Source organism: Pelmatolapia mariae, linkage group LG20 (assembly GCF_036321145.2).
Source record: "Pelmatolapia mariae isolate MD_Pm_ZW linkage group LG20, Pm_UMD_F_2, whole genome shotgun sequence".
Taxonomy (NCBI): domain Eukaryota; kingdom Metazoa; phylum Chordata; class Actinopteri; order Cichliformes; family Cichlidae; genus Pelmatolapia; species Pelmatolapia mariae.
The window spans coordinates 43,561,036-43,572,272 of NC_086244.1; the positions used below are offsets into that span (position 1 = coordinate 43,561,036).

The 11,237-nt window shown below is 41.9% G+C and overlaps 1 protein-coding gene across 1 annotated transcript in view; it reads left to right on the forward strand.

Moving 5' to 3' along the window:
• Nucleotides 1-11,237, forward strand: part of plch2a (phospholipase C, eta 2a) — a 59,801-nt gene that overhangs the window by 46,648 nt on the left and 1,916 nt on the right. Inside the window, exons 17-22 of the mRNA XM_063463047.1 lie at nt 396-520; nt 1,713-1,797; nt 3,673-3,819; nt 4,124-4,203; nt 6,142-7,628; nt 9,946-9,974. Of these exons, the coding sequence (XP_063319117.1) occupies nt 396-520; nt 1,713-1,797; nt 3,673-3,819; nt 4,124-4,203; nt 6,142-7,368 (1,664 nt within the window). The 3' untranslated portion in view covers nt 7,369-7,628; nt 9,946-9,974. The remainder of the gene's footprint in view (nt 1-395; nt 521-1,712; nt 1,798-3,672; nt 3,820-4,123; nt 4,204-6,141; nt 7,629-9,945; nt 9,975-11,237) is intronic.

The following is an 11,237-nucleotide window of genomic DNA, read 5'->3' on the forward strand; positions in this document are numbered from 1 at the left end:
TTGGTTAATGTGAGAGTGGAGGAAGATGGAGAAAGAGATATCATCCATAACTGTACAGGACATGTAGCAAGAAGAAGAATTAAAGAGGCTGTGCATCTTTCCATGTTTGTTTTTGTTTTTAACTGAGCAGGTCCCTAACTGCTCCTAATTTTACAGTATTTAGTATTTAGTTTATTTAATGCTGTCCCTCTCCTCTACTGTTCTTTAGTTCACTTGAGTTTTCCAGTGTGTTGTGTAGAGAACCAGGTAGGCTCAGACTGGATGTGTGTGTCCTGCTTTTTATAATATCACAAAGTAAAGTTTAAAAAATTCATAGTTGAAGTGGTTGACATTTGTCATTTTATTACAGTAAGTGAAGAATCACAAGTAGCGTGTAATCATTTTACCCACTGCAGGTGCCTTTAACCCCAACGTGGAAGACCCCATGCCTGGTCAGATGAAGAAACAGCTGGTGTTAAAGGTCATTAGTGGACAACAGCTGCCCAAACCCAAAGACTCAATGCTGGGAGACCGAGGAGAGGTAGGACCACAGACTAGATTTATAGGATTGAGCTTCCACGTTGAACTGAATGAATGTGGGATAAATCTGTAATCATCCTTACAAGCAGCACCTCCTCAAAATGTCTTTTTGCGGAGAAGGCTCCTTACTTTTAGTCTGAATGATTTATGGGCAGGCCAATGTTAGCTATTTGCTGATCTATGGGTATTTGTAGGGCTGGGTATCACCACTGATTTCTACAACTGATTCAGATTCACAAGGTTTCGATTCGATTTATAATCCTGATCATTTATCTTTTATATGTACTGTCGAGAGAACCCTTTAAACCTTGTAAATTAATGTTACGTCCCTCTGCAGCCACTAATCTCTTCAGTGGGTTGAGCTGTTGCTAATTGACCACACCTGGTCAGGTGTGGATAAAAGGATACCTGGGGCAGGCTTTCAGGAAGCCTCACTAGCCCTGGCTGGTACCACAGCCATGTTAGCCAACCTGCTATGCATTTTAGGATTAAAACCTCTTCTCACCTACAATCTGGTGTTCGTCTCCTTATTTATGTTGCGGCTTTTGAGACGGGTCGTAACAATTAAAAATGTTAAATTTTAAATTATTTGACTGTTTTTTCTGCAATTACAAACTCAGTGTAAACTATCGATGTATAAAAACAAAGCTGACACTGTGAGACTTCATCAGAGGTGTGAGGATCACAGCAGATGCCTTTGTGTCAAAGTAACTGTGGATAAAAACAGAAAAACATGAAGGAGATTTTCCTGGCCTGACTTTTTATAGCAGATAACCTAAATTATTCTGCAGTAAATCAAAAACTGAAGAATACCATGAATCAACATCTGAACATTACCTGCTGCTGAAGTGAAGCAGAGCAAAGTTAGAGGTTTGATTACAGACACAGCTGAGCAATCATTTGTAAAAGTTTAAGTTTCTTAGGTATTGAACAGCAGAAATGAGATTTCATGGTCCCAACTTTGTGGGAACAGTTTAGGGATGGCTCCTTTCTGTTCCAACATGACTGCACAAAGATATGGATGAGAGAGTTTGGGGTCGAAGAACTTGGTGGGCCTGCACAGTCCTGACCTCAACCTGATTAAAAAAAACCTTTAATTAAAGCAGAGACTGCAAGTTAGGCCTGACCTCTGACTGCTGAAAGAATGGTCAAAATTGTAGATGTCTTAAAGCTGTGCAATGTCTTTCTGACAGATCATTGATCCCTTTGTGGAAGTGGAGATCATTGGCCTCCCAGTGGATTGCTGCAAGGAACAGACCAGAGTGGTGGATGATAATGGTGGGTCTCCATTTAGTCATGAAATGTCAATTGAATTTAAATGGTGCATTTCAATTTCTCAAACTCAATGTGCTTGACACACAGAAGAAAACGACATAAAAACCGATGTAGGTTTACAATGAAAACAGCAAAATAAACTTTACAAAGAGATAAATTACATATAAATATATACAGCTAGAGTGATGCTGTCCATTGATTTCTGAAGTCTTGACTTCAGCACTTCTGCCAAGGGGCGGATCTGACTGAGAGACGGACTGCATGCTTATTAGCCGATGACTGATGATTGACAAGTCGTTAGCCAATGAGTGTGTGGTTTCATACTACAGGTAATCATCCATCTTAAACATGGTATAACCAAGAAAACAAACAGCCTTTTCTTATTTAGTATGAGACAGAATGAGTGACTCAGCCTATAAACTCAGCCAAGAAGAAGTGTTTAAAGAGGTTAAGTCACGACTGGAAGTCTTTTTGCAACCACAGCTGTTTCCATCTTTTGGATTTTAGATAAAAACAAGTTTCCACATGACATCCCAACATGAAGCTGTTTATGGACTCCAACTGTTTTCACCTTTTAAATTCTGCAGAATTTCTGCTTCCTGAGCCTTTGATGCCATAAATGCAGTACATAGTTAAGTATTTGGTTTAAATCTGATAAAGTTCAGACCTGTGTCCCAGCATTGCTAAACAGAAATGTTAACATTTGGGGCCCAGCTCTTCTGTGATGTCTCCGTAGTGTTTTAAACATGGGATTGAATTCATTTTGAAAGAGTGACCTTAGCCTCAGTATTGAAAGGCTTTATGTGCTTTGAAAGACATCACCGTGTGTGTAAAGGTAACTGCAGTTCAGACATATTAAACTGAATGAACTCATTCATACAGCAGTTTGAAAATACAATATCACCAGGTGGTGATAGGGCAGGGATAGCTCAGTAGCTCATCGGTGGCCCCATGATCGGAAGGTCGGGGGTTCGATTCCCCTGAACAGCTACCCCGAGGCACCCCTGAGCAAGGTACCGTCCCTACATTAAAGGTTTCCAATCTCCCGGGCGCCCAATGGCTGCCCACTGCTTCACTGAGTGAATGGGTTAAATGCAGAGAGGAATTTCCCCACGGGGATCAATAAAGTACACTTTCTTTCTTCTTTCTAAATAATTACAGGAACACGTTCAGAAAGCTGAATGGGATCTCATTAGACAGTTAATGGTGCTCAAGATTGCTTTTGTGGCGCACACAGGCAAAAATTATATATATAAAAAACAACAGAGGAGCTTTGCTATCAGTGATGTCGTTTCTTGCTGATAGATGCTGGGTTTTTTTTGTTTGTTCTTTTGGAACAGCTAACTAGTTTTTGCTGACCTCTAGTGGTGTGAAAAGCCATGTCAGGGTGAACTTGTAGGAGTAATGTCAGGAAATTCATATAAACATGTCAGCTGAAAGCACCGTGCAAATGAAGCTTACTGTAAGTTCAACCTTGCAATTCCTGTGAGGCAGGCGCTTCTTGCAGCTTCTAAAAGTAGTCGAGAGTTTTCTGTGGACACTCGCAGTCACGTCAATGTCCAGGTGTTTGCATGTAGACATCTGTGGTTTGTTGTTGTGCTTTGTACATATGAATATGGTGAATCTGTGTGTATAGTTTGACAGGTTTCTGATATATACTTGAGGAGCCCAGCAAGTATATAATTGATGAGTGCAAAGATAATTTGCTGCCCTGTCTCTATTACTCTTTTAAATGCCCGTTTGCCAAAACGCTGTCCTCTTATCTGCCTTACTCTTATTGTGCTATCTATCGTATTATTTCTCCTATCTGCTCTTCCTTTGCACTCACCTCCCACACATATCTCCCCTATCCCATCCCCATTTGGGATGGTTCTGTAGGTTTCAACCCGATGTGGGAGGAGACTCTGGTGTTCATGGTTCACATGCCCGAGCTGGCCCTGATTCGTTTCCTTGTGTGGGATCATGACCCAATCGGCCAGGACTTCATTGGCCAGCGTACCATTGCCTTTAACAGCATGATGCCAGGTAAGACATGGTGCTGCTTTTGGATGGCACTAACACTCCTTCAAGGTTTTCTACTGTGTTTTAGTGATTATATACTTAAACAAGGAACTCGAACCGGAAACTCACTATACAAACTCACTATACATCTACTATATATAACTAATTTGGTGCTCTTGATTCCGAGTCTCTGCTAACATCATGTCGATTGATAGTTTTGCTGCTGGTTGAGCTGGTATTTATTGGGCATTTGGCTACAGCCATTCCTTTGTGGCTGTTATATTTGAGTCCCTGATAAGGCAGCTGTCTCTGACATTTTTGTATGCAGGCTATCGCCATGTGTACTTGGAAGGAATGGAGGAAGCTTCCATCTTTGTTCATGTAGCTGTGAATGACATCACTGGTAAGGTGGGTATTACTGCAGAAACCAGCTTAAAGTCTTGCTCACCTTTGCTCTCAAACAGAAATGTTCATGAAAGCGTTGTGCACTGACAGCTTTTACAGATGTTCTTGTAATGAATATACAATAAACTTTACCTTAGATTATTTCACCAAAAACCAAATTATAATACCAAAATTTGTGTTTTGGTATTATTATTATTATCACTACTACTACTACTACTACTACTACTACTACTACTACTACTACTACTACTACTACTACTAATAATAATAATAATAACGTAAATTGTTATTAAACTGTTTTTCTACAAAAACTTCTTTTCATTTTCTTTTTGAAATATTGTTTGAAAATGCAAAAAACCTAGAAACAAAACAAAACTTGTCAGTAATTATGATTAGGAGACTTTCTAATAGCAGAATATCCACTCCAATCTTAGCCACTCGTTCTCGCCTCCTTTTGTTTATTGCTTTGTGGTTATTTCAGCAAAAACTGAACTATGAACTATGTAACCTAGACCATATTCAGACATGTAAAATATATACATCATTATTTCAGTTTTCTGTTCATAAAAATATACTGACTGCACCTGTTTTTGCAGATCACACTAGCTTCAGTGTTATTCCTCCTTCAGCCCATATTTTCGATGCACTCAGCTATCAGTAGCTATTTAGTAAATGACCACTTTGTTGTCCACATTGTCCTTGTTTTGAAGTTGCCTTTCTTGGAGTTGCTGTGTGACTCCTGTTTGAATGTCTCCTAGCCCCAGCCCACCTATTTTTTCTCCTTTTATCATTCTCCTCTCTGATTTCCACTCTCTCCCCATGTCTGTTTGTGATTGCAGTGGACCTCTCTTTTATGAAATGCTCAACATAGAAGCAGACAATGTTTAGGAGTCCTGAAGCTGCCACTCAAAACTTGGGTGTAGTGAGATCCAGTCAGAATCTTGCATGAGCCACATACCCTGCATCATTCTCCTCAGTGCACACCCCCTCAAATTGTTCAACTGTCCATTAAATTAAAGTACTGAAAATTGTAAGGTGGCAGAATGCGATTGTTCTGGTTCCACTTTTTTTTCCCAGCCTCTGCAGTTTTTGGTCTAGGCAGTGAAATTCTTTCAGTATAGGTGTCTATGTACTAGACGTTCCAGAAACTTAAAGAAGCCCAGTTGCTTTCTTTCCAAACTCTCTAAGAATTAATTGCCTTGCCAAGAACTCTTTCTGCAATAGTCAAGATCCCGAAAAGATGAGGTGAGTTAGCCTGCTGACATGGTCTTTGTTCCTTTGGTTATACAGTGCTGTCCTAGTAATTTGACTAGTCAGCAATGTTCAGCACTTAAATCCGTGGTCTAAAAATGATCTTCACAAATTATGATCTCTAGGCTGGGGCTGTTTTTGAATTTACAGCCATCTTGATGGAGGTTAATTTTAGTTAGTTTAGTTAATTAAGACCCCGAGACACTGAGTTTCACAATCATCACGGCCACAGTATCCTTCTTTTGTTCCAGTCATTGTAACCTTTGACCTTCTGTTTTAGTGAAAACATCCATGCAGTGTTGAGAAGGTTTTTGTTCAACTTTGCCAGTTACCTTCAAGCATGTATACATGTAACTGATATTTTGCTACAGGATCTTCAGCTGGTTGCTTAAAATGTGTAACACTTTGAATCCAAGTGGATTTCAAAGCTAGTCAGCATGGTTGCAGCTGGATGATCATGTCAGTGTGATCTATGAGAGATCAGTCACACATGTGCGTTTCTGTAGGAAATGTGGATTTAATTTACTTTCCTCATTTTAAGCATGCTCATTATACTAATCCTATGTATGTACTACTGCAGTAAATTCATTGGGTGCAATGAATTTAGTGTAATATGGCAGATTTTTTTCAGTATCTTCAACTTATTTGTGAATTGTGTTTGGCAATGATGTCCTGCTGTGTTTTTGTCAGGCAAGAGCAGCCAGCGGCATAAAAGGATTGTTTCACAGAAACCCAAAGCAGGCTTCCCTGGACAGTCACACTACTGTACAGCACAGCCGTAAGAACCCATTTGGGGCCCACCTCCTGCGCCGCACGGCCAGTGCACCTACCAAAGGTCAACCCAAAATCAAGAAAGGTTTACCAGACATTGCAATTGACACCAAAGACTACAGCTCAGAGGGAGCTAGTGAGGAACGAGAGTCCGGGGAGGGAGAAAAGGCCTCTGCTGCTACCTCTCAGCACCACAATGGGGATTCACTGGCACCCCAACAAACCAAGGGACCGTGGAACCATTCTGACACTAATTTTCATCCCGAGGAAGGTAAAGGTAAGCGCTCATTCTACACTCAGCGACGACCAATGAGTGAACCTCTCAAGCGCACCATTCGGCTCCGCATTCATGATCCGCTGGACATGAAGCCAAATGTGTTTGCCCGTTTCGCTGTTAGCAGCTCGGGCAGGGTGGGGATGTCCTCCAACTGCATCACATGTGTGACTGGCTCAAAGGGGAGCCCAGAGGCTGAAAGAGAGGGTCAGGTTGAGCAAAAGTCCAAGGTGACAGATGGGGAGAGACCAAAGACAAGTAACCACTCCTCCTCATCAAAGAGACAAGTCCAGTCAGAACCTGATGCCATGCCCCGGTCCCTAGGTGCCCAGCCCAACGTACAGCAGGTTCCTCCCACACCCAAGACTTGCATGGAGGCCCAATTTCAGTACTCGCCCATGCCATTCCCCAGATCTAAGTTCAGACAAACACTTGGTGCCCAGTATATCCACAATCAACTTGGTACGTCACAGAGGTACACCCGTTCCTGCAGCATTCCCCGCAGACGATCCTCCAATGCTGTTACACCAGCACCAAGCCTCGCACCAGACTGCAGGAGCACTCACTGTTGGCAGCAGGCGACACCACCCGACTATGGTGCTGTTTATGGCTCTGTACTCACTAAACTGACATACAGTGACATGAATTCAGGTCTCTTGCTCAGTGACAGTAGTAGCTGCCAGAGCTTTGGCAGTCTGAGCAGTTTGGAGTCTCTTCCTACGCTGCCCCCTTGTTCTATTCTTGACACCCGGAAGAGGGCTGTGGGTACCCTTCAAAGAGAGATGAATGCCCTGTTTGCTCAGAAAATGGAAGAGTTGCGCCATAAGTCTCCAATGTTCTTTGCCGGTAAGATGTATCTGAGGCAGATGTAGAGCTCACCAGGTAGATGCTGTGCTGTAGCAGTATTAGTAGCACGGGCTGTCAGCTTTCCCTTTTGCCGTAAGTTAGATCTGTGTTGTGCAACATGCCTCTGATAAAATGAAGTCAAATCCAACCCCATCAATGGTTTCTTAGAGTTCAGCTTTGAGTTTTGTAGCTTTCATCAAAGCCTCATGATTGAAATTGTTTCAAATTTGCTTATGTCGTTAAAATCCTCTTACTTTACCCACATGCTTGACAGATGAGAAAAATGGTAAGTTTTTGTCTAGAAAACAAAAAAAGTTTTTGCACTATAAGGCGCACTTAAAAGCCTTTAATTTTCACAAAAATTGACAGTGCTCCTTATAATCCGGTGCGCCTTATGTATGAATTCTGGTTGTGCTTACTGACCTAGAACCAAAAACTCTGTCAAAAAATGTTTTAGTACGACTTTGGTAAGCTACGAAGCCGCACCGCTTAACCCTCCGGTTGTGTTCAGCCCCACCCTCTTACTTTAGTGCTCCCGGTCAAAATTGACCGGGAGGGTATGTCAACTCAACAGCTCTTGAGTTGACATAAGAAATGTTTTTCACCACCAAATTCTGTTCAGTGGGTGGGTCAGTGGGTCGTTCAGTGGTCATTCAGTGGGACATTCAGTGGGTTGTTCAGTAGGTTGTAAAAGTGGGTCTTTCATTTTGTCATTCAGTGGCCCATTCAGGGGGTCAGAGGCCAAAGGGGGGGTGGATTCCCTTTCATTTTCTATGGCGGCCACTTTTGACCGGGAACACCACAGATGTAACAAAGTTGATTAAAACACCCAAAATTCAACGAAAGAGGTGCTCATCACTTTTATATGTTCAAGTGCATAGTGTTGAGGATGTCATAAGGCCTCGAGGCAATCGGATGTAAAACACAATATTTATGAGTTTTTTAATTTGTAAATTGGTCAGATTTGACCCAAATACGACAGGAAGGTTAATGGATTGTCGGAGCATTGTCGGCTACCATAGTTAGGAGCCTCGCGGAGTAATCTGGGTCCTAAACTCCGTTAGCCTCAGGTCCCAAAGTCAATCACTGATAGTTAAAAACTGTCTAAATTTTTTCATCTTTAATAAAATGATCAGCGTTGCTGCTTTACCAGGTGTAACAATTAAGTTTACACCCAGGCATCCATGAAAACAGAATTTATTACATTTATGAAATTTAACATAGTTAGAAGTTAGCAGGAAGTTAGCTCGCTAGCTTCCACCTAAACATGATATAGCATGTTCTGACTGAGAGATTTCTGAAACAAATTCAAACGTACAGCTCTGCTATCACTTCCAACATAAATGAAGACAGGAAACTAAACAGCAGTGACGTTTGTAGGGTTACTGAAGTTGGGCTAGCTGGTATATAATGATGTGCTACGTGATTGCTAGCGACACAGCTATGTTAGCATAACATAAACAGTGAAGCTGGAGGATGAACGCTAACCTTTTTCCACTCGATAAAAATTAACGTGAGGGTTCCTGATGGTTAGGAACAAATGCAATCGCATGGCAGGATGCTGTAAACGGACCAAACTTCAGTCAAGAGAACAACTGAGATAATCCATCCACAATACGAGGTTAGTCATTAATATACTGCAACAACATGGAAATAGAGCAGCTGCGAGAGAATTCAACATTAATGAATCAATGATACGGAAGTGGAGGAAGCAAGAAGAATGAGATGAGTAAAGTTTGACTTAACTGACTGTTTTGTTTCATTTAATGCTCCTTATAATCCGGTGCACATTATGGTCTGAAAAATATGGTTTGTGTGGATGCGAAAGAAATTATTTTTTGAACGGGCAAGGATTGCCCACATTCATCTTAGAAAATGTTGTTCAAGGAGATCTGGTGCTTCAGAGATGTGTTCTTCTATTTAAAATATAGAAATACAAAGAATTTGCCACCGGAACAACTATCCATGGAATGTTTCATGGGTATTTGTTTCGGATACTGGATTTTGCATTGAATCGTATAAAACCCTTTACTTCACCGTTGCATTTGATAGCAATCAACGTATATTCAACTTGAATCCTGAAACCGAGAATATTTTAGGTACTTAATTGACAACCGCTGAGTCCTGCGAGTCACGAGGTACTGGTGTCTGAGTTATGTCCACACAATTCCCCTTTGAGCCACACATTACATTTTTCAGAGGAGTTGACTTCCTTATAAACACCAGCTGTTCTACCTAAACTGACTCCCCTTGAGCCCTTTGCAGTTCATCATGTGATTGCCATTGCTGTTTGATGAACCTTATGGGGGAAGCAAGTTTGTGTAGGGAGCTGAATTACAAGTTTTCTGGCCTGATTACAAGCTGACATCTGTTAAGTCATATGATGCTGGCAGATAAATCCTTTCTAGCAGCGTTATCTACTATCTTTCTTTTCAGTCTAACATGGAGAGAGATTTGTTCTGATATGGAGACCAGTTTTTGTGAGGATGTTTTTTCTTCTGTCCAAAAAGCTGTTTCCTTGCTTACAGTCTCTCTCTTCTCAGTTTGTCTAAATTACCCTTTTCCCTCTGTGTCCCTTTTTGCATGCTCTCTTTCCATCCTAGTGCAGAATTGAGAGGATGACCAAAGTCAGGTAAACTTTGTTAAATGCATGCAGCCTCTTAAATTCATCCATCACCAACTTGTTTCTCTTTCTCACCATAGTTGGTTGTTCTCGTCCTGTTCTCAAAAATACTGTACCTCACCAATGCACCAGTTCAGCTTCATCTGTGTTTAGGGGTTAAAATAGAGACTTGGTGTGGACAAGTGGAAAAGACAATTCATTAAACTAATGTCACAGGACCTGCATGATGTAGTACAAAAAAACTTAAAAAATTAAAAATTTAAGTTGGATTGTAATTATCATTAAAAAAAAAAGTGTAAGTGGCTAAAATATTTGAGTCCTTATATATTTCCTGGAGCTTTTAAGGTTATAGTGAAGTTGATGAGCATTAACATCAAGCTATGGGAAAGTGTTATTGAAGCTAGGTTAAGAGGAGAGGTGATCATCATATCTCTCCTATGGATCGCGTTGAACTTACATGGCTGTAAGACCTAGATACCAATGGTGGTCTGGGATTGGAATATTTAATGCAATAGAGTCACTGCAGTGGGGCGTGATTTGAGCAGAGGGTCCATGAGCACCCCAGGACGTAGGAATAAAGAGAGACGACCACCCAAGAGCCAAGCGCTCTTTTTCAGGTGTGCTACAGTAAGTCTAACACTCACAGTTTTCAGCTGAAATACACCACAGGGTGATCAGCCCTTTTTCCTGCTGCGACAAAACTATCCCCAGCCCTGTGTGCAAAGCATCAGTCTGCAGAATAAACAGGAGGGAAGAAGTTAGGTGTGGAGCAGGGTTTCACACAAAACACCACCTGGCATTGCTGCATCCACAGGGTGAGGTCTGTTAAGGGACTGGTCTGCTCCCCAAAGTTAGCCAGCCCCAAAACTGCCTCACCTCCGTTTTGGTTTTGTTACAGACAGGATGCTGCCCTCGCCATCTGAGGGCGCACCTGTCTGCCTCTCAGGTGGTAACCCTCATACTGTACCCCCCTTCAACTGCAAACATTTTCAGGTTGGCCATGAACCCTCCCCCCCCCCCCCCCCCCCACACACACACACACACACACACACACACACACACACACACACCTCAGCAGAGACTCCATGACTGCAGCCACCTGCTGCACATGCTCTGCACAGGTGTTACTGTGAATGATAACATCATCCAGGTAGGTGCTGCTGCATCACCCGGGCCAAGAAGAACTGGAATGTGACCATGGCTCCATACACAACCATATGGAGTAGAGAAGGCTGTTTTTTCCTTAGACTCTGGAGACAAGGGAATCTGCCA